Source organism: Rhinatrema bivittatum, chromosome 1 (assembly GCF_901001135.1).
Source record: "Rhinatrema bivittatum chromosome 1, aRhiBiv1.1, whole genome shotgun sequence".
Lineage (NCBI taxonomy): Eukaryota > Metazoa > Chordata > Amphibia > Gymnophiona > Rhinatrematidae > Rhinatrema > Rhinatrema bivittatum.
In genome coordinates this window covers 272,645,886-272,669,830 of record NC_042615.1, presented here as the reverse complement: position 1 = coordinate 272,669,830, position 23,945 = coordinate 272,645,886, and the positions used below count along the sequence as shown (strand labels likewise).

Below are 23,945 nucleotides of genomic sequence, written 5' to 3'. Positions count from 1 at the left end.
AAGTGGGAAAGAGCCCACGCCCATATCTGTGCAGCTTCCTGACACAGAAGGTAGGAGCCCCTTCCCCCTTGCTTGCTGATGTACCACATTGCTACCTGGTTGTCTGTTTGAATCAGGATGGTCTTGTTTGAGAAGCAATCCTGAGACTCTGAGCGCATAACTGATCGCTTGAAGTTCCAAGAAATTTATCCAAGAAATGTATCTATGGACATAGACGTGCACCAGACCGTAAACCTTTTCTTTCCTCTGGAGCCTCTGTTTGGCTCCAGAGGAAGGAAAAGGCTTACGGTCTTTGGCTTCCTCTGGAGCCTCTGTTTGGCTTCCTCTGGAGCCTCTGTTACACTGGGTCATGTATAACTGGTAGGAAGCAATGCGAAAAATGAGCATTGAGCCATGGAAGACACGCCTACCAAAAGCATCCAGGGACCTCTGTTCTTTCCCTGGAGGTATGCCTTTTTCTGGGCTGATTCCACAACCACAGAGTGATGATCCAGTTGTGATCTTTGAAACCCAGGAGCTAATTGTACCAGATAGGTGGCATCTGTCTTACGGTTGACAGGTGGAACCGAACCTGGGTGCTCCCAGTTCCTTTTTAGAAGATCAATTAGGATTTCATGAATAGGAATAGACATGATTTTCTTAGGGGAATCAAGAAACTGGAGTACTTCCAGCATCTTGTGCCTTGAATCCTCTTCTGTCTGAAGCTGAAATGGAATTGTCTCAGACATTTCTTTAATGAAGTTAATAAAGGACACATCCTCTGGAGGAGAATGCCTTCTCTCTTCAGGAGGAGAGGGCTCTGAAGGCAGATCATCTGTATCCTGGGAAGAATCATCAGTCCAAGGATCATACGATTGATCATCAGCTCCCTGAGGATCTTCAGAGGGAAGAAATGGCATTATTCCCAAAGGGCGTTGCGGCGATGTTAAGGAAAGAAGTGCTGTTTTTTGCTCCTTGAGTTTTGTTACAGTATCAGTGAACTGATCCCTGAACAAATTGTCTGGATGACATGATAAATTTGACAATTTGTCGTGGACATCGTCCTTTATGGCACTAGATCGCAACCACGTGAGGCGTCTGGCGCTAAGGCATTTGCTGAAGTTTTAGACAAAACATCAAAACCTTCGTAGATGGATCTCAGTAAATGACGCACACCTTCCTCAAGGTTATAAACTGATCTTGTAAGTGTCTTACGTGGGGTGGAAGAGCGGGTGCAAGAGGCTCCTTGGTTGGTGAAGAAGGATTATCCGAAACCTTGGAGTCAATGGAAATGTGAGACAGTGCCCCAGGTGAAGATGGGAACTCATCTGACATAGAAAGTGGAGATGTAGGTTGAGCGCTACTCATCTCCTGTGTTGGCGAAGATTCTCTGCATCTTTTGTGACCCGAGTGATGCTTCTTAGGTGTTTCTATGTCAAATGTGTCGATGCAAAGTGGAATGCATTGAGCAAATGCGTCTGCACCGGTAATATTACATTTCCCTGCGTCAATCTTGATGCATGCGTCTGTGAAGCATGCGGCCACGATGCCACCGACGCATCTCCCCGCTCTGAGCCGATTTTCAGCTGGCGCTTAGCAGACGGTGTCCTGACCTGTTGGGGTCGACTGAAGAGGCCATCTTGTTCAAAGGGGACTTTTTCTTCGAGCTGGAACTGATCCGACAGACTTCTGAAGAGGCATAAGAGTCCGAAGTCCTAGATCTCAGCTCATGATGTTCTCTCTGCCTCCGGTCCCGAGGGGACATTTTCTTGCAGTCCTCACAAGTCGACTGGTCGTGGGTCCCGAGGCAGAAGTGGCAGGAGATGTGGCTATCTGTAGCCAACATTAACCTACCACAGGAACTTTTAACTTTAAGACTTTTTCCTCTCAGAATATAACTTTCTCTGGAGAAAGAGCTCCGCGAGCCCTAACGGTCTCACGGAAAAAAACTGACTGAGGTAATCCTGTCAGGATACAGGAGGGAGCACCTAGCTGAAAGACTTTGAGAGACTTAGAGAGCTCCGCCAACTAGTGGCACGGAAGACGTACCCAGACAACAGGGCTAATTCAGCTGCTTATTTATGTGAAAATCCCAAGCTACAGGCTGCTCTGAACAAAAAAAATAAAATAAAATAAAAGAGGGAGGAAAACAAAATTCAAAACAGTGACAATGGTTAGATTATTTTTGTTGGTGAGAGGCCACCCTAACATTTTCTGGTTTGTTTTTTTTTTTTTTGAGGGGGTGGATAATATGGCAGTCTGTAACCAGAATAGCAGCTGCTAGGAAGGCTGGAGTTGGCTTCTACACTTCAAAGAGATTCCTTCTATAAGACAGTGGGGCAAACTCAAAACTTCTAGCTTTGATATCAAAGTTCCATGCTGTGTGATGTCATTCTGCGTGGACTGCCATCCTGCTTGCGTTCTGAGAAAGCAGAGCTGCTTACCTGTAACAGGCGTTGTCGAGGACAGCAGGATCTTAGTCCTCACACATAGGTGACATCATCGTATGGAGCCATGATGAGGAAAGCTTATGTCAAAGTTTCTAGAACTTTGACTAGGCACATTGAGCATGCCCAGCATGCCTTATACCGCACGTCCACGTGGGGTCCCCCTCTTCAGTACCGTGGGGTGGCAGGCGGGTTTCGTGAGGACTAACATCCTGCTGTCCTCGGAGAACACTTGTTACAGGTCAGCAACCTGCTTTATCCGAGGCCAAGCAGGATGGTAGTCCTAGCTACAAGCTGCTCCCCAACAAAAAAAAAAGGGGGGTCCAACAGACACCCAACCAGGTGCCAAAGGGGCAGTTGGCAACAGATGGGGAGACAGCTTGAACCCAAACAAAGGGCCCTAGGCAGGAGAGTTGGGTTCTACACCACAAACAGGTTCCAAAGGACAGACTGGCTGAATCTGTTGTGTCGGCCATCCCTGTCCAGACAATAATGAGATGTTAATGGGTGGAAAGTATTCTACGTTGCAGATCTCCTTCATGGGAACTGCTCGCAAGTGGGCCACCAATGCTGCCATGGGTTTGACAGAATGAGCCTTCTCATGATCCCCCAAAATGCAGTCCCACCTGAGCATAAAACTGAAGGCAATGCAATCTGCTAGCCAATTCAATAGTGTCTGTTTGGCAATGACAACGCTCAAACCATTCTTATAAAAAAAAATAAAAAACACAAACAAATTTTGGGTGGACTGTCTCTGGGCTTCTGTCCACTCCAGATGGAAGGCTTAGGCTCGCCTGCAGTCCAAGCTGTGCAGTGTTTGTTTGCCTTGGTATGAATGGGGCCTGGGAAATAATATTGGCAGGATGATTGACTGGTTAAGATGGAAATCCATCACCACTTTAGTTATGAACTTAGGGTGCGTATGCAAGACCACCCTGTCATGATAAAACTTGGTATCAGATGGATAAGTCACTAAGGCCTGGAGTTCGCTGATCCTGCGCACTGAAGTAACTGCCAGCAAAAATATGACCTTCCAGGTCAGGTACTTCAAGTCACAGGTGTGCAGTTGGCTCAAAACGAGCTTTCATCAGCTAACACTGAGGTCCCAAGACACAGTGGGAGGCCTTAGGGGAGGCTTCAACAGAAGTAGGCCCCGCATGAAATGTTCAACTATAGGCTGTACAGAGATGGGTGAACCATCTATACATTGGTAGTATGCGCCAATTGCACTAAAATGAACTTTAATGGAGTTGGGTTTTATGCCAGCTTCCGATAGATGTAGAAGGTAAAAAAGCAGTTTTTGCATGGGTCAGGAGAACAGATCTAGGGCCATCAGCTCATACCACACGGAAAACCTCCTCCATTTCAGTCCATAGGATTTTCTAGTAAAAAGCTTTCTAGAAGCCACCAGGACCCAAGACACATCCTATGAAAGATCACGTGGCTGCAGAATTAACCCTCAACATCCAGGCTATGAGCAACAGGGCCTGGAGGTTGGGATGCCCCAGACTGCCTTGGTCTTGTGTGATAAGACTGGGAAAGTCCCCAGACCGATCAGTCTCTGGATGGACAACTCTCATAGGAGTGGAAATCAGACCTGTCTCAGACAAAGAGGGGCTATAAGAACCATTGTCCCTTTGTCCTTGCGAAGCTTCAAGAGAGTCTTCGCCACTAAGGGAATTGGAGGATACGCATACAGAAGACCCTTGCCCCAATGATGGGCAAGGGTGTCAGATGCTGGTTTGCTGTCTGACCTGTACAGGGAGCAGAACAGAGGCACCTTCCTGTTGCAGGGGGAAGCAAACAGATCTACATCTGGGCTCTCCCAGAGGCAGAATATCTGATTCGCTACCCCCGGTCCAAGGACCACTTATGGGGTCTGAAGGCTCGACTTATCCTGTCCACTATCATGTTCTCTGTCCTGGCCAAGTACTTGGTCCTGAGCACCATCCCATGGGACAAGGCCTATGATCAAATCTGGACAGTTTCCTGACACAGGAGGTATGATCCTGTGCCTCTCTGCTTGACGACATAGCATGTGGCTACTTGATTGTCAGTCTGGATCAGGACAACTTTCTTGGTCAGCCTATCTCTGAAAGCCCATAGTGCGTACCTGATCGCCCAAAGCTCCAGGAAGTTGATTTGACAAGAATGTTCCTGAGAGGACCAAAGACCCTTGGTACTGAGCACATCTGTATGAGCTCCCCCACCCCAGGGTAGATGCATCCATGGTTAGGACAATTTGACTAGGGAGACTGCAAAATGAGATCCCCTGTTCCAGATTGGAAAGTACACGCCACCAGATCAATGAGTCCCGGAGAGACGGGGTGACTCGGACGCAATCCTGGATGCAATCCTGGACGCAAGCCTGTTGCCACTGTATCCTCAGGGTCTATTGGGCTTTGTGCATGTGTAAATGTGCCAAGACAGTAACATGGACGATTGCGGCCATATGGCCCAACAGTCTCAACATGTGCCAAAGTGACACCTGCTGGCTCTGTTGGATCTCAACCACAATGGTCGCAAAGACAACAGCCCTCTGACGAGGCAGGAAGGCCTTGGCCTGAGCCGTGTCTATCAGGGCTCCTTTGAAGTCCAATTGAGGTGACAGACTGAGATGGGACTTTGGGTAGTTGAGAACGAACCCTAGTGATTCCAACATCTGACTAGTCAAGCGCATGGACCTGACGGCCCCTACCTGAGATGTGCTCTTGACTAGCCAAGACATGCACTCTCAGTCAGCAGAGGTGTGCCGCCACCATGGCCAGGCATTTTGTGAAGACCCGTGGGGCTGATGCAAGCCCAAATGGCAACACACTGTACTGGAAGTGCTGTGATCCCACCACAAATCGGAGATACTTCTTGTGACCGGGGAAGACCTCTATATGAGTATGTATCCTTTAGGTCAAGGGAGCATAGATAGTCCCCTTTTTGCAAAAAAGGAAATCAAGGTGCCCAGGGAAATCATCTTGAACTTTTCTTTTTTTTTTTTTAGAAACTAGTTCAAGGCCTTTAGGATAGGATGGAGTTGTCTTGTTCTCTTTGGGATGAAGAAGTACCTGGAGTAGAATCCCCACCCTCTTTGCCTTGGTGGTATGGACTCGACTGCTCTGGCTGTTAAGTGGAAGGAGAGCTCTGCTAGTAGAAGCTCCTGAAGCACTACCAGCCCCCAACATGGATACGGAGGGCAATTTGGCAGGACATCCAATAGATTCAACTGGAACCCTTGGCAGACGATGGACAGAACCTGCTGATACAAGGTTACACTGGGTCACTAATTTGCGAAGAACTGCAACTTGCCCCTGACCAGAGGGTCCATCATCCTGGGTACGGGCAACACTCCCTATGGCCCAGTCAAAACCCTGTCCCCAGAGTTGACCGAGGAGACAGCTGGGGCATGGGGGCAATCGCAGCAGTCTTGATGGTGTTGATGGGAGCGAGGAGGCAGAGGATAGTACTTTATTTGGTGAAAGACTTCCTTGGCCCCATCTCAAAGGCTTCCTGGATGAGGAGGAAAAGTCTGGAGTACTGGCAGAGAGTTGTTGGAAGGTCTCATAGTGGTCCTGAAGTTGGGCCACAGCATGTTCCTGATAACTTTTGTTTAATACAGACTCCTCCTGGGATTTTTTTTTTTGTTATTCTGTCCTGATGTTATTTTTTGAAGAATTGTTTATTGTTTTATATATGATGTAATTAAATTGTTTTATGTACGTTTTATTGTAAATCACTTAGACCTATTTTGCGTTAAGCAATTAATAAATTTTAATAAATGAAAATGAAAAATCCCTCACCCTATCTCCAAAGAGATTCTCTCCAGTACACGGCATGTCAGCAAGTTGTTCCAGTACTTCTGGTTGGAGGTCTGAGGCCCACAGCCATGCTATTCTGCAGGTGCTGATTCCTGCTGCACAGACTCTTGATGCAGTCTCAAAAACATTGTAGGTTGCATGGACCTTGTATTTTCTGCATTCCAGGCCCTTGTGCACCAACATGAGGGTGTCTTGTTGCTGTTGAAGCAGCTGCTCAGCCACCTCCTGCACCTCCTTCTAGATATCCCATGAGTACTGGCTCATATAGAGCTGGTAGGCAGCGATGCGGGCAAGAAGCATGGCGCCTTGGAACACCTTACTCCCAAGAGCATCCATCACTCCATGGTCCTTCTGTGGGCGCGCAGAGGAAAGGGGCCAAGAGCGCTTGGCCCTCTTGACAGTGGATTCGACCACCATCAACTGGTGAGGCAGCTGACACTTACTGAATCTGGCAGCCTTCTAGATGAGGTAGACACTATCTGCCTTCTTAATAATGGGAGTTTCTGTGAGGGGGTGTTCCCATATCCTCAGCAGCAGCTCCTTAAGGATCTCGTGTACTGGGACCACCACAATCTCCTTAAGAGGCTCCATGAACTGGAGGATATCAACCATTTTGTGCTTGGCATCCTCTTCTGTTAAAAGTTGAAAGGGATGGCCTCCGCCATCACCCTCACAAACCCTGCAAAAGTCAAGTCCTCAGGCGGGGACTTCCTTCGCTAATCTGGAGGAGAAGCATCTGACAGGAGACCATCAGAGCCCTCCTCGCTGGACTCAGTCAGATCATCCTCCCAAGGATCATAGGGACCTTTATCCTCACTGTATGCTACAGGAGATAGGGCCCTGGGTGCTTGGCCTTTGTCCAGAGGTGCCTGTACCAGTAGAACTGAATGGGGGGACTACAGGCCTTGGCAGATGGCCTTGATGGAGCTTCCTTGGAGGAGGAACTGGTAATGACCACTGTATTGGTAGGGGGAGGCCTCGTGCCCCACCAGGCGCCAAAGCAGTCCCAGAAACTGGCACCAGCTGGGTCGGTAATGCACCGATGAGCACATTGAGCTTCACCAGCAATGGTAGGATGACAGGCAGCTCCAGCTCTGGTGATGTCAGTGCCACAGGCCCGATGCTCTGTACTGCCCGATCCACTGCCAGCTCAATTCTATGCTCCAGTTCCTCCTCAAAACATTGCTAATGCCAACACTGATTGGGAGGAAGGAGGGCTGACCAGATCTTCAGTCCTGTGAGGTGGATCAGTGACTGGCACCAGGACCGATGGAAACTGTCACGGACCCCGGGCACTGATAAGAGGATTGGCCCTCCTCTCCACAGGGGTCGATTCGGTGGCATTGCGGCAAAAAAACGGTGCATCCCTGTGCCTAGCATAAGGCAGCAACAGGGACTGGTGCCGATGCTTCTTAGGCTTCCCTCTATGCTCGGCCTGGTCTTTCCCCGGTGCCGAGGTAAAAGATGATGAACCCATTGTCCTCGGCCTGGAGGAGACAGACAACAGTCAGTCTCTGGTTTCCCTATAACACTGGTAAACAAATTTCTGGGAACATTTTGTTTCCTCCACAACCTTCGGTGAAACAAGTAGATTTTAACAAGCTGAACACAAATATGCATTTATGATGTCTATATCACGTATCGTTTGCCAGAAAAGTGCGATACACATTAAGCATTGTTACGTGTCTGTAGCAGCATAAGCTATAATGGCAATGCTGGCACCGGAAAACAAAACTAAAAATGTTTTGCCGCAGATTTTCCTTTGTAATCACTGTCCAACGCTTCGCGGATGAGAGTCCAACAATAGTCACCCAGCATGGAGGGGTTCCACTTGCCTTGATACCGTTTCTCCATTTTGACAATGTCTTAATGAACCTTTCACCATGTTAGTCACTCACAGCACCTGGGAAGAAGTCCAAGTGGGAATGAAGAAAATGTATCTTCAATGACATTTTGCACTTCATCAATTTGTATGCCTGAAGCAGATTTTCAACCTGTTCAACATAGTCTGCTGCCTTATAGTTGCCTAGAAAGTTACAAACGACATTCTTGAAGGCTGTCCATGCAACACATTCTGAACTTTGCAGAAGACTAAAGTGGCTGTCCATCTCAGCTCAAATTTGTGGGCCAACGAAAACACCTTTTATCTTGGCGTCACTTATGCGTGGAAACAAGTTCTGGCATGATCAGGCAGAGTTCTTAGTGTATTTTTAAAAAAGTTAGTCACTTATACATGTTACGTTGCTTATGCCCGTCAAAAATACAACATGAATTTTAAAAATCATAAAAACTACTGTCCAGCAAGAAAATATACGTATGTGAGATTGTTTTACAATTTCACAATTATTGTAACACGAAATTGGCTGTTTCTCAAAAACCTTATGTGATGTGCAAATTTCGAAGTAATATCTGTGATCAGCATCAAAAAATCTATTTGGAACACCAAAAAACTTGAAGGAAACAAAAACTTTGTTTACCAGTGTAAGCAGCCGGCACTGATGGAACAGACAGTCCTGCCGATAATGATGGCATGGTGTCCATCAATGCCAATGGCTCAGACTTCCTCGACCTAAAGAGCTGATCCATCTTGTCAAGTCAAAGCAGACATCCCTTCGGGGTCATTTGGGCACACAAGCGACAACCCCAGGCAGAGGACACACATCTCATGAGGATCATAATGGACAAGGTCCTCGGGCACCGAGGGCATCAATGAAAACAGGACTTGGCCATGACGGAACAAAAGAAAAGACACTAAATGATGACAGTGGCCGTTGATGGCTGGAGGGCACCAGGGTACCACTGCCACAGAGGGAATCAACTGCAAAAGGAAACTTACGAGAAATGCCAAAAACCCTAACTAGGACACTACGGGGAGGCACCGAGGGGGACCTGGTGATTGAACAATACTGAAAACCACGAAAAACTGCAATGAATAAAAGTTTTCCGTTAGGCCAGAAACAGCCAAAGTGAGCTCAATGGGACCGTGAGGCTTAGAGCTCAACAGAAAAGAAAAGACTGAAGAGGGACTCTGCGTGGACATGTGGTATAGGGCATGCTCGGTGTACCTAGTCAAAGTTCTAGAAACTTTGACATAAGTTTTCTGCATCGAGGCTCCATCTGATGATGTCACCCATGTATGAGGACTACCATCCTGTTTGTCTTCAAAAACACAGTTTGCATCAACCACTTCACACAATAAAAATTGATCTGTTTTTGTAGCTTCTGGCTCTTAGAACATTGTCATAAAAAATAGCTCCTAGGGTAAACTGATCAATTTTGCAACAATGGGTCATAGTGAATAAATAAGCAGTCCAGCACTCTTCAGTCAGAGACGCAAAATAGCTAACATTAAGCAATGTCAGAATCTTTTTCTAAAGCTAAAACAAGTCATTATGTGGTCCAGATAAGAAATTAAGAGCAGCTATGAAAGAGTAAATACATAAATTAAAAATGGACATCATAAGATAAGTACCAGAGCATAACAAACCTTGGCATGCGCCTTTGTCTCAGCAAATTTGATCTTGAAGTCAAAGATCTCAGGTGGAGGTTCCTGCTGTTTTTCTACAGAAGCTGCCTGTTGCTTCCTCAAGTCTTGTATTATCTCCTGTATGAAAGATTAAATAGTAACCAACAGGCAAAAAAATTGTGGGGAGTGAATGATTCCATGTGCTATTAATTACCCGTATGTGTAGGGTCAGATTACCTGTAGGTGTGCTGTCAGGTCACGGTATTTTTTAATAGTTTGCTGATAGTCCGCCACGGTCTCCTGAGCAGCCTCTACACGCTTCTCTGCCTCTCGCACACGGACTCCGGCCATGTCCAGCTGCTCCCGCAGCTCCAGTTCTGTTTCTCTTGCATTCTCTTGCAGTTCATCATTCATCTCATTTATTGATTCCTAACAGCCATGGGAAGATGAAAAAGAACAAAATTAAAGTGAGATTTCAGCAAATACTTCTGCAACATACCTTTAACCAACTAAGGATTTGTGTGTTCCAGATTACTGCACCAATTAATCTTTGGCAGACCTAAAACCAAAGCCCACAAAAGAGGCACATCAAATATTTAACTGTGTATGCAGTTCATCTTGCTTTTTCAATGGCTGCAACACGGCAATGAGCTGTGCTAGATAGAATTTTAAAAAAATCTGTATAGCATGCAAATGGTTCAACATTTAGGGAGTAATACTGAAAGAGATGTGGTATGCACATAAAATCAGCATATACATACATAAGTAGCATGTACACATATAAGCTTCTTACTTATGCTATTTTAGAAATATCATGAGTATATGTATAATTGTAGTGTTGCATATAAATGTTAACAAGGGAAAAATAGATGGTTTAGGAGTGGATCTATGTGCAGAAGTTGCTATTTTGTAAGTAGTATACACCTATATATTACCAAACTTGTCTGTTTGCTTTTACACTTTCTAATGAACTCATGGAAGTGACATTGCAAGTATTTTTCTGCAGTTTTTGAGAGGGGGATTTGGGTTAAGTAGTGGAAGGTCAGGTTAAACTAGTGGAGGTCTCTGTGATCTGGTGATTAAAAGTACATGCTCAGGCATCTTCCCTAAGCAGAGTCTGCGGTGGGTTTTTTTTGTTTTTTTTTTTAAATAAAATGCATACCTCTGCATATAACTCAGGGCTATTATATGCGTTACAAATACATGCATAAAATATATTCTTAATTTTACAAAATGCATTTTTCTGCATTTTAAACATAGGTACTTACTATCAGAGCAGAAATTCACAGTATTTTATAACACAAGGCTCCCACCACACAGTCTATAAAATACTATAACTTTAAATGCATCAAGTTATGTGCGTATGTGCTGACAGAATATTGAAAATTACCTCTTACTCTGCAGTAGCAACTCAAACATTTACCTAATTTCTCCACTAGCTATTAAAATCAGTTTCTAACTTGTTAACTGGAAACAGTGTCTTCAGGAGTAAAGGATTTACCTTCAAAAATGACATTCTTTCCCATAAGCTACTTTACACTGGGATGTTTATAGAAAGTAATAAATCTTCAACTTCTGTTCTCGATAAATAGTAAAGTGTAGTAAACTGTGGTTTGTCCTAACTACCTTCCACGATATTTTTCTGCTTTACAAGAGTCTCACCAGGTCACTGACTGTCTCGTGCAGCTCCCGAACCTTCGCCTCTAAATCCAGATTTCTTTCAGTCAATGTCTCCACCATCTCTTCAGCACCCAGAGCGGCATCCACCTGTGAGAAACACCCCACAGAGAGAAAGGAAGGAAGGTTAAACCGCACACTGGTGCTCTGTGATAAAACTGTGGTTGCAAAGTCAACTCTTAGGTACATCTGACAGAACTGCATGGTCTTTGCTGCATGCAGTAAAAGGAATCAATTGTATTCAATGTTCATCTGACACTAGTTTTCCACCACACAGCTGCAGACCTCTCATTCTTTACCAATAGTGACCAGCATCCCATCCATCCTCAAACTCACCTGCTCCTTCAGCTCATCTATGGTTCTCTCAGCCTGGTTTACTTCTTCCTGCAGCTTCACCTTCTGCTGATGCAGTGACTCCAGCTCGTTATTCTTCTTTTCCATATGTTTCTGGACTCTTATGTGTTCTTGCTTCTCTGACGTGGAGAGATCACGCATCCTGTGAAAAATATATTTATAAAGTACCATAAAAGAAGAAATGGCTTGGGCTAGCAAGATGGGCCATTAGGGATGTGCAGGCCCCAAAGTATTTTGGTTCTTTTTTTTTTTTTTTTTTTAATTTGGGGAGGTTTAGATTTGTTTAATGTTTATTTTAGTTTGGTTCATTTGCTGAACCAAAACAAAACAAAAAAAAAAGCCAGAACGGAGTCTCTCTGGGTTCCTCTGTCCCTCTCCTCCTCCACAAAATATGTCAGGGCCAGGGGCCTCCATCATCCCCACTTACCCCTTCTATGAGATTCTAGTTAAAGGGCAAGAGCAATGCCCACTTGCTTCTGCCCCACCAGGATCCTTTGTAAAATGGAGCTAGCTGTTCCTAAGACTGGTGCCACTTTCACATCAAAATGGCACTGTCTTAGGACTTGCACCTTTGAATGGCATTGAATCCCAGGGCTAGCCAACATTTTGAAAGGGATGTCTTTATTTAGGACTCACACAAAAAGGGTTATGTGGGGGCCATAGAGATCTCCAGCCCAGACAGTATTTTCAGGAGGCAGGCAGGAGGCCTTTTTTCTTTCTTAAACTGAACCCAAAATACCCATAATGTTTAGTATTTTCGGTCAGGACCATTTTCAGTTTGTTTCATCAAGAAGAAACCAAAAATGGCCTCTCAGTTTGAATGTGCAATTCATTAAAAAAAAAAAAAAGAAATTCACATCTCTATGGCCAGACACAGCTTTGAGCTGCCCTATGGGAGATGAGGGTTTGTAGAAAAAGAATATGAATGCAGAAAAGGACTAGCAGGCACATCTAGTCTGCCAATTATCCTTTCCTCTTATAAACAAAGCCCTACTTGATTTCTGGCTTTATCTTAGTTTCCTGTCAGCTAAATATCCTCTGTACTTATCTCAGGTTTTCCTAAATTCTATTACTATTCCTGTTCATACCCCAGATCGGTCCAGACTCCTGGATTTTGCCTCCCTGCCAGCAAATGCTGACAGAAAACAAATTTCACTAACACTACCATATAACCTAAGTGTGCCTCATGCAGTCTCTCAGTATTTCTTTCTCCAGCAGATGGTAGTGGTGTAAAACCTGCAAACTGGAATATAGAAAAAAATAAGATAGATCTCCAGTTCCTCCCAGGCGTGTTAGGTCCTGGTGAGGCCATCCCCCCTGATTCGAGGTGGAGGAGCAGGCGGGGTTGGTGACTCTTGATGTAAACTCAGTCCTAAATTCTGTGGGGGGGGGGGGTGTATATCTAATATTCCAGATCCCTCATCTCCCACGAGGCAGCGTTAGCTCTACAGGAAGCTCTGCTTTTGGTATCCCGGCTGACCAGGGAAATATTGACTTTCTACTCACTTTCTGTACCGGTGCTTGTAGAAGCATTAAAAGCAGCATTGAAGTTTGTTTAAAAACCCCAAAGATCAGAAACTTAGAAGTGCTGCCTCATGGGGGAATCACAGTGCCTGATTGGTAAGAGGCTCAATCTCTGATGCAGAGCTGGGTCACCTGATTGTTTTCTGAAGCTCAGGTAAGTGAATGGTGGTAGCAGCGCACTGATCTGGCCACATCTTAATGGTGCGCGGCAGGCAGGGCCAATTCTGTGGAGACTCGCGGACTCAGCGAGTCTCCACAGAATTGTTTGGAGTCGATCTCTGGTGGGGGATGGTGCTTTGGGGGAGTCCAGCACTGGATCAAAGGCTAGATGAGCCCTGCGGGTGTCTGGGTCTAGCGCTGAGCCTTTCCCTGTAAGCACAGGAACAGTGGTCATTTTGAAATCCCTTGCAGTGCTGGCAACGTTGGCAGAGAGAGGCAGGGGAATCCCCAGGTCAGCTATCACCAGTAGTACTCAATCCCGGGGAGGTGTAAAGAGGCTCTGGATCAGGATTCAGAGGAGTTGCAGGGTTTTCTGTACATTTTGTGCTGCTAACGCACAAAGCTTTTTTAGCAAAAAAAAGCAGCAGGAATGTTTGCTATTTGCCCCAGGCTCAGTCCATCAATGTTCTCAGCAAGTAAAAAGGCCCAGGCTAGCAAAGAGGAAGTGGTCAACAAGCCTTCGGCAATTTTTGAGTCGTTTCCCCTCAGCCAGATAATACTGAGAGGGGCATGGATGATTGAGGATTCTGATGTTGCGGTAAAGGAGTCTCCTGGAGCAGAGTCAGTGTTGTATGGGGCGGATCCGGACGAGGAACCAGAAGAGGTTCCAGTAGCTGAGGGTATGACCCTAAGTTGGTGCACCTTTTTCGCAAACTGGAGCTCTGGCCCTTGATTCTGTATGTCCTTAAGGAACTTGGGATCAAGACTTCCCAGGAGGAGTTTGATCTGGATGGGGGTGCGGATCCTGTTTTGGACGGATTGAGAGAACCAGCGAAAGCTTTTCCCTTTCATAAGTCGGTAAAGAAGCTGGTGATTTAGGAATGGGACACTCCTGAGTCCAGCTTGAAGTTTGGCAGAGCAATGGCAAAGCTGTATCCATTACCGGAGGAGACATTGAAGCTTTTGTTTCTTTCGAAAGTGGACATCAGTGTCAGTGGTAACCAAGACCATCACCATTCTGGTGGTGGGCTGGGCTGCATTGAGAGATGTGTAAGATCAGAAAGTTAGTCATCCACTCAAGAAGATTTTTGAGATCTCAGCCCTGAGCATAAGGCTGTAGTTTGCAGTAGTTTTAGGCAGAGGGCACAGCAGTTTCAGGAAACACTGGCTACTTCAGTGGCTGCAGTGAAACGGCAGAAAATTTAGAAGTGGCTGTTGCATATGGAGCAGATGCCTTCTATGACCTGATCAGCATTGAAAACCTCCAACAACTCTGCACTATATACAAAGCAACAGTACAAACGGCAGACTCTCCCCCACAGTAAATGAGGGGTCTCTGGACTGATCTGTGGTACTACAGGAATGAAAATTAGCAGGGTAAGAACCAATTTTCCTTTCCCTGTACGTATCCAGATCAGTTCAGACTCCTGGGATGTACCTAAGCTCCCCTTAACTTGGGTGGGATGTGGAGAGTTCCGCTTGTAGAACACTCTCACTAAAGAACATGGAAGCTGGAGCCCCGACATCCAAGTGACAATGTCTAGCAAAAGTGGGCAACAACTTCCCAGTAGCCACCCAGCAAATTTCATGCAGAGACCCTTGCTGTGACACAGCCCAGGAAGTCGCCTAAAAGCATCAAGCGTGCCCCTAAATCCCAGCAGCTGCCACCTTTTAGAAATGTAAGTCGACTCGATCACTTTCTTCAACCACCGCAGAACTGTAGCCTTAGACAACTTATTTCTCTTTGGACCACCCCACAGTACAAAGAGGTGATACGATCTACAAAGAGGTGATGCAATCTATGGAAATCATAAGTGACCTTTACATACCTCAATAATGCATGCCGCCTATCTAAGAGTCTAAGCTCCCCCGCATGAGGCATAGAGGAATCCAAATCCATAAAAGCTGGAAGCTCTACTGTCTAATTAAGATTACCCTCAGGCAGAAAAGAAGGCACCATACATAAAGATACCCCTGAATCAGACATCTGTAGGAAGGGATCTCGACATGACAGCACCTGGAACTCCAAATTTCTCCTGGCTGTACAAACAGCCACCAAGAAAACCACTTTTAAGAGTCAAGTCCTTAACTGTAGCTCTCTTTAGTGGTTCAAACTGAGCCTCACACAATCCTCTAAGGACTAGATTCAGATTCCAAGATGGACAAATGTTCTGCACCAGAGGACGCAAGTTCTTAGCTCCTTGAAGAAACCATAGGACATCCAGATGTGTGGACAGAGAATACCCTTGCATCTTACCCCGGAGACAACCCAATGTTGCTACCTGAACACTCAGAGTTAAAGGCCTATCTCTTGACCAGAACCTTTCTGTAGAAAAGCCTGAACAGACTGAGGCTGCACTCAGTCAACAGCAGACCAGGACTCTAAGATTCTCCAAGGATTCAGAAGGTGGAAATAACCACTTCAGAATATCCCTTCCATCTCAGTTGTCTCCTCTCAGAAGCGAAACCGCGAGACAGAAGTGAGCCGCCTGACCCAAAAATATTGGGCCCTGGTGGAAAAAACAGTCGCCAATGTCTGAACCTCAGGGGCCCATCTATGGCCATGTTGATCCGATCTGGGAAGCATGATAGACGTGGCCACTATGGAGCTACCAGGATCACGTTTGCCTGGATGTTTCTCTATCCGCCGTAATCCCTTGTCCACCAGAGGCCATGGGAGGGAAGACAAAGAAGAATCCCTAAAGTCCACAGCAGCACCAGAGCTCCGATTCCTTTATATCATGTTCTTTTCAGGGGCTGTAAAACCGCGATGCCTTGGTATTCTCGTTGACTAGGATATCCCCATCTTCAGTGAATGAAACACATTGCTGCCTTTGATAGTTCCCATTCCCCAGGGTCTATCTTTTTCTGACTGATAAAATCCGCCTGAACATTGTTCACACCGGCGATGTGAGAAGCTGCCAGCCGCTGCAAGTGCTGCTCTGCCCAGAGAATAAACTCTCAGGCCTCTTGAGCCACTGCTCATTTCTTGGTTCCGCCTTGACAGGTGACATAGCCCACCATCATCGCATTGTCTATTAGGATCTGTACTGGATGGCTGTGTAACATTGGCAGACAGGCAAGCGACGTGAAATGCACCGCTCTTGTCTCTAACTGATTGATAAGATATGACGCCTCCTGTTTTAACACTGGCCCTGTGCCAACTGATCTTGCCAAACCGCACTCCATCCAGAGAGGCTTGAATCGAGGGTGACTATTACCCAATTTGGAATCTGCAATTCCACACCATGCTTAAGATTGATGCAAGTAAGCACCACGAAAGACTATCTCTAGCTTCCCCCTCTAACAGAAGAGGAAGATTAAACTCTTCCAATATCAGATTCCAGTGGCAGCGAGCCCCCTGCAGAGGCCGCATATGTGCAATGCCCAATGCATTAATTTCAATGTCAATGCTATAGAACCCAGACTGTAAATAATTCCAGATCCTGGGCACCAAAAGCTCTAGCAGAAGCATAACCTGACTCTGCAATTTCAGCAATTTCTCTCCGTGAGAAACACTCTCTCCGCCAGTGTGTCGAACTGAGCTCCCAGATACTCCAGAGGTTGTAAGAGGACTAAATGGCTCAAGCTAACTTCACCATCCATCCTAGAGACTTCAAGCGGATTGGTACCTTTTGTGCTGATTGTCAACAGAGGTCATTTGATTTTGCACAAATAAGCCAGTCATCCAGATACGGATACACCAACATCCCCTGCTTTTGCAATGCAGCTGCCCCAACCACCATCACACCTTGATGAAGGTATATGGAGCCGTCGCCAGCTGAAGGGAAGGGCTCGAAACCAAAAATGTTCCCTTAGGACCATGAACCTCAGGAATTTCTGGTGCTTTGATCTGATGGCTATGTGCAGATATGCCTATATCAAGGCGAGAGATGCCAAGAACGCTCCCTTGCGTACTGGTGCTATGACGAACCTCAGAATTGGATTTCAGAGTTTCCATGCAGAAATGGGGAATCTTGAGAGCACCATTTACCTTCTTTAAATCCAATATTTCTTGAATGGGATATAGAGGGGAAAACAAACAGGATGCATAACTTAAAATTGACCTCTGGCCGCATTAAATGTGTTCAGGGTCTAAGCCAACAAACTCAGCAAGATATCTCTGTGAAAAAGAAAAAAATCTGAGCAGTAGAGATGTGCAAAGCCCGAACCTTTCAGTTCGGGCTTTGTTTTCGGCCCGCCGCAGGAAATTTCGTATTTCCCGCAGTTCGGGCCTTTGAAATTCGGGGGACTCAAATTTCGGGTTAGTGCGCACTAACTTGAAAACCGAATTTTCACGAAATTTCAGGAAAATTTGGTTCGGTTTTTGGGTTCCCCGAACCAGGACGAATTTGGCAATTTCGTTGAAATTTCCTAATTCGTCCTAAACAATTGCACATCCCTACTGAGCAGAGTCCAAAGCGGCTCTCAATCATATGCAATTTCTCCTTCTTCTAGAAATGAGAAGCCAATTCCCTATCGGAATCCTCCAATGTCTCATAATCCAACTTCCTTGGAATTTGGAATCCTCATGATTCCAAATTCTCTCTGCAGAATTTGCCCACAGTGACTGACAAATGGAAGGCCCAAGCACGTGATCCCTACATAGTAGGTTGCTTCAACTTTGCTGGGCACCCATGCGGAAAGCTCTGCAGGCCCTGGAAACATTCCACCCAGGAGGAGGATGGATGGATCTATATCGGATCCCATAGGCCCAACCTTGCTCTCTCCAACCTCTTGGGGAAGCTTCTGCGCTCAGGAACAAGGGAGGAGAACTGATCATTGCCTTGCTTCCCACCCCACTCTCCCTCCAGAGACACCATAGGCCAAGGGGATGTCCAAACATGGGCAAAAGCTGTAGTAGTCAAATCTCTTTGAGCATCGAAACAGTGCGGACACAAATGGAGAGAGAATGAGGACTGAATTGCTATCAGACGGCAAGCCTCACAGATAGCAAGGCACTTGGACCTATTCGTCCCCAGTATCTAGCCCTCCTGAACGTCGGCTCTAAGCAGCTGCCTGTGTGCACACCAATGCCACCTGGGCATACACGCACAACCCTCCAAGACACACACAAATATGCACTCAAGACTAGGTCGCGATCATAAACATCCAAGTACATGCACAAATCTGCGCTCGTATAAGGCCATGTTTGTACATGTACAATAGCTGCGCAAATACGCACTCAAGTTTAGGTTGCAGTCTTATGCACATAAGTACCCGCGCAAATTTGTGCTCCAGTCTAGGTTGCAGCCTTACGTGTACAAGTACCTGCGCAAATACAAGCTCAAGTATCTGCGCAAATACAAGCCCAAGTCTAGGTCGCAGACGTACACGCTCAAATCTAGGCTGCGGCCTTACGTGCCCAGATCCCAGCACATGCAAGAATGTACACTAAAAAAAGAAATGCTATAGTGGCCTACCACACGGCTAAGTAAAACCTGCCTGCACCTTCGGCGCATTTAGGCCCTGATTTATTTAACATCTGGCACCAAAAATCATTAGCCTGAATAGCTTCTCAACAGCTCAGACCTCGACTGGCTGACAGTCCATGGAGACTGGGGCCAAAAGCCAGCATCTTGCTAAACACACTTTGCGCATAAGCACATTAAAACCGGCAGAAGACCTCTACCAGAACCAGAGATGATTCCACAGTGCAAATGCTTCTCTGCAGGACAGGAAACTGCCGGCGATAGTTGAGGAGGTTATTCCCCTGCCTCTCCTGCCGAAGCTGCTAGGGAATCAAAAATGGTCACTATTTCCACCCATGAGGCTTGTTTTACTGGTGCAGTCATGCTTGACGTAGACCCCCCAAACGCTATTGCTGCACACATGCTGTTCCTCCCTGCACCCACGTTACCACCAGTACATCAACGGCAAGCAGGAGAGCAGTTCCTCATCACCACAGAGCCAAAACCTGGTCTCTTCCGCAGGCAGAGAAGCTGTTGAAAACCCCCATCGCTGAACTCTCCGAGCTGTTGAGGTAGCTTCGGCCCCTGGAGCCTCAATGCAGCACAGATTCCTCTAACTCATTACTTGTTTCCTCTTTGTTTTTTTGTTTTGTTTTGTTTTTTTAACTCTCTGAGAACAATAAACAAACATAGAAACCAATACTTTCTTTTGGTGCAGAGGTTCAGGTTCCAGGAGAGCAGGCCGCATGGCAGATCAGAAGACAGCCAGACCACTGGCTATATCAGTCTCCTATTGCCAAACTTTAGCAACCCAGCCCAGGGCAACTGTATAAAAAGGGATACTTCCCTGCTCTACTGGACTGGGCTTGAAGAGCAGAACTGCCAGCAGGTTCCACCGCTGTCTTGTTGGGGGATGAGGGATCCGGACCACCAGATGTCCACCCCATGGACCTCTGGACCGAGCTATTACAAGGGTCACCAACCCTCCTGTCATTCACCTCATACCGGGGGGGGGGGGGGGGGGGAATATGGCCCTACCAGGACATCACAACCCCTTGGGAGGATCCAGAAATGTTATCTTTTAATCATTTTTTTCTCTCTCTCTCTCTTTCCAGACTGGTTTTACACCATCTACCATGTGCTGGAGACAGAGAAATACTGAGGGACTACAAGTAGCATACTAGGTTTTGTACAGCGTCAGTGAAACTTTCTCTGTCTCAGTCTGCTGGCAGGGAGGCAAAACCCAGGAGTCTGGACTGATCTGGGAAGAGGTATTACCTTTTTTTTCTACTAGCAATACATCTCCCTATGCATTCTGGCATTCCTCTAACTTATCCCACCAGGTCTGGCCTATGAGGGGTGCACAGCAAATCAGCCTGTGCAAGCCCTTCTCTTCCAATTTTCTCCTACTCCCACTTCCCCAAACATACCATCCCTTCCTAGCAGGAAGACAACAGTGCTTGTTACCTATGCCTGCCTATTCCGCCACTGGCTTGAACCTGAACCACACAGAGCCAGCGAGTTCCATGGAACTACAGGGCCCTGCATGGTTCAGGTTCAAGACAGAAGAGGTGGCAGATATAGGTAAGAAGCACTGTTCTACCAGGGGAAGGGAAATTGAGAAGATCCAGGCATGCTGCCCTCCAAAGTGAAAGTCACTGTATGAATCTGATCTTCCCACCCACTTGATCAGAATACATTGTTTTTGTCACCATGTAATTGAATTTCTTCTCATTTGACCCTCCAACCAAAAAAAAAATCAATTTTATATTCATTGGGACCCTCTTACTATCACTCTAACTGTATCTAAAATATTCTCCCAGAAACAACTTAACTTTATGTACCAAAGGAGACAATGAGTAAGATTACCAATGCTAATTAGGAACTTTGCACAAACACCTGAATCAAAAAGTTCCATCTTGTACCCTCTGTCTATGTAGGCCCTATAACATTTTACCTGGCATAATTTTCAAAGTGAACCTATATGTATAAATTCACTTTGAAAACTGTGTTACTTAGGTGTGTAATAGGCCTCAAATCTTTCGGGCTGTTGTAAACTTATTCCCATAATATGTATCTTGTCAATAAGCAAAACGTATATAAAAGGTCCCATCTTTTTTTCATCCATTGAAAGGAAATCTTTCTATACAGATTTACTAATTTCTCCTTATCAGTAATCCCTTGGACTCTCAAAATTAAAATACTGTAGACAGAGTCCTCAGTATACATTTAATGCTCTTGGGGATAAAAAGGAAGAAACATGTAGGCTTATCTCCCATCTACAAATTCACCTCCATGGAAAAAAAAAAATCAAACAATCTAATAATCACATTTTTTTCTTAACCAAACTTAGATTTGACAATCAAATGTAAGGCATTCAAGATGAGACAGCAGCTATCACTTGGAGGAAATAAGAGATTACATTTATTGTTTACAGAGGTAAAATCTGATAAATCTAGCCTGACAAGTGACATTATTTAAACTTGTATCTGCTAATGTCAAATCTGCCTCTTTGCTCATAGAAAGTTTAAACTAATTCTTGCATCTTTGGTTCTCAAAATAAATTCTGTAATCATTGATCTGAAAATCTTGTTTCATCCATTCTTATTTTTCAGTAGAAAATTTTTTTCTAGAGAATGTTAAAAGTACTTCTGTATTATCAATATCAAATTCATTTCAACAGATTGCTGCCTGAGGGGCCGATGCAATATTTTCCGTGGAAAGTGGGCGCTGACTTTTCAGCACCCGCTTTCTTAGCGCATGCATGGCACCCGCAAGGGGGACGCCATGCAATATGCAAATTAGGGGGTCGCTTCCGCGACCTCAGCGCCTCCTTGCTAACGCCACCCCACGGTGGCTGCCGGTAATGAAGACCGATGCCGGTAAACTCGGCGTCTGTTTTCATAACCGGCCATCTGCCAGTAATGAAAACCTACGCCGAGTTTACCGGAGTCAGTCTTCATAACTTGGCAGTCTGCCGAGGTTTTGTTTTTTTTTAATTGAAGAAGTACAGAAAAGCAGTTCTTTCTGCTTTTCTGTACTTCTAGGTGCGCTCAGCTATTAATGCCTGCTCAAGGCAGGTGTTAATATCTGAGCGATAAATGTGCATCTGAAATGCACATTTATTTTTTCGAATACGGAATGAGTAATAGGCTCATTCACATGCATTTGCATGTAATGAGCGCTAACTCATTCACTCCAAGTGGGACACGTGTTAAATAGGCGCTAATCCCCTTATTGCATCAGGGGGTGGACTAGCACCTATTTAACTCGCGTCCGGATGCTTGGTGCCCGAAGGTTAGTGTTTTCGCTTCTGCCAACAAAACTGAAACCTATCACCAAAATCCTCAACCCATTTGTTTCACATGAAATGAAGCATGACAAAGTGAAAAACTAAGCATTTTATACTAATGAATGATCACACTACCAGGCAAGGCTGTCCACTTTTGTCAGTATTTACTTATTTCTCATCTTATTGACACAAGACTTCAAGTGAGTTAAAATAAAATAGCACAACCAATACATTTCAGCCACTGGGTCTCTTGTCCACTTAAGACAATCTTCTCAAAGTTTCTGGGTTCTGATTTACATAACTAATCCCAAAGTCAGTTTGGTCTTCACTGAAAGTTTTTATGCAGATAAACAGGCATTTAGCCAGACAAAAAGCTTAGATCATTGCTTCCTGGAAGTACAATAGTATACCTGTTATGGGGATGCTGTTCAGTGCTTAATGTGCATCTTATGTTGTTGTCTATGTAATTTGGTTGGTGACATTTTTCTCTTTCAAGTTTTGTACAGCATACAGCTGTGTAGAAAAGATTGTTCTGTTGCTTGCTGTATTTTTGCTATTATAGCATACGTATGTAATAAAAAAAACGTTGTTTCTACATGAATAAAAATTATTGCAGATGAAAACAAAATCAAACTTTGTTTACTAATTTTGTTTTTACCAGCTCATTAAGTTTCGTGAAATTCCCTTGTAATTCCTTACCATCAGCTTCCATTTTGATTATCCGAAATAATTTTCTATTTACCAGCTTGCCACCTCACTGTTTATTCCCTTTTTCATATTGTTTACCAACATATTTAACACTTGTCTTGGCAAAGATTTTTGTTGACCATCAGTTTAAGTTTTTAAATTGTGAAAAATGACTATTTTGTCTAACTGTTCCCTATTCTTCAAACAGATTTTGATTCATAAGAGCTTTATTCTTCTGGTCCCATAACTTATTTTTTAAAAGCGTTTGATAGTTTCATTAAAAGCCTTTGACAAGGGAACTTAAGTATATCTCATTTTCCTCTTCTTGATGTATGGAACAATATGGTGCCTTGTGAAATGTCTTCATACGCTTGCACATTTTTCACATTTTGTCTAATAAATTCATTAAAGTAGGTGTTTTACTGATCTACAGAGCATACTTTATATTTTCATTGTGAAAAATATTTCAAAATTAAGAATACTGCTAAAAAAAAACCAAAAAAAAAACTACATAATGTCTTGATTCTTCACACCCTTTGTCACAGCAAATCCAAATTCGCTCTGGCACAAGAAACTGCTTTACAAGGCCCATAAAAAGTTAAATAGAGCCCACCTGTGTCCAAGCACAGTAACTGAGCTGATCTGAATACTTCTCCTAGGACAAGCAGGATGGTAGTCCTCACAAGTGAGTGACATCATCAGATGGAGCCTGGCATGGAAAACTTTTGTCAAACTTTGACCGGCACACTGAGCATGCCCAGCATGCCACTATCCATGTGGGGTCCCTCTTCAGTCTCCCTTTTTCCACGGAGCTAACATCTCACGGATCTGGAGCTCGTGCTGTTTTTTCTTGGAAAATTGCCATGCTCAAGTTCTTCTCAGTCTTTTTCCTGCGCCGGGTCCCTCGACATCATCCCGGTTTTAATGGGCATCACAGTGAGTTTTACGTTCTTTGCATTTGATCTCTGACAGTGCCATCCGCCGGTGATTGCTGACCATTGACCACTCGGCGGTTGTTTGACATGGCATCGTCGGGCTTTCACTGTTGCCTCTAGTGCATCAGATGATGTCCATCACAGATCCCCACAAGGTCTGTGCTTGGGGGAAATCGCACTACGCCAGGGGATGCCCCTAGTTGAC

The 23,945-nt window shown here is 45.1% G+C and overlaps 1 protein-coding gene across 4 annotated transcripts in view; it reads right to left on the bottom strand.

The window, feature by feature from the left end:
• LOC115087474 (dynactin subunit 1-like) overlaps nucleotides 1–23,945 on the bottom strand; it is a 314,922-nt gene that overhangs the window by 150,604 nt on the left and 140,373 nt on the right. For all 4 annotated transcript variants that reach the window (XM_029594711.1, XM_029594702.1, XM_029594721.1 and 1 more), the window contains 4 exons: nucleotides 11,715–11,874; nucleotides 11,364–11,468; nucleotides 9,939–10,130; nucleotides 9,723–9,839 (listed from right to left, as the gene is read on the bottom strand). In XM_029594711.1, the coding sequence (XP_029450571.1) occupies nucleotides 9,723–9,839; nucleotides 9,939–10,130; nucleotides 11,364–11,468; nucleotides 11,715–11,874 (574 nt within the window). The remainder of the gene's footprint in view (nucleotides 1–9,722; nucleotides 9,840–9,938; nucleotides 10,131–11,363; nucleotides 11,469–11,714; nucleotides 11,875–23,945) is intronic.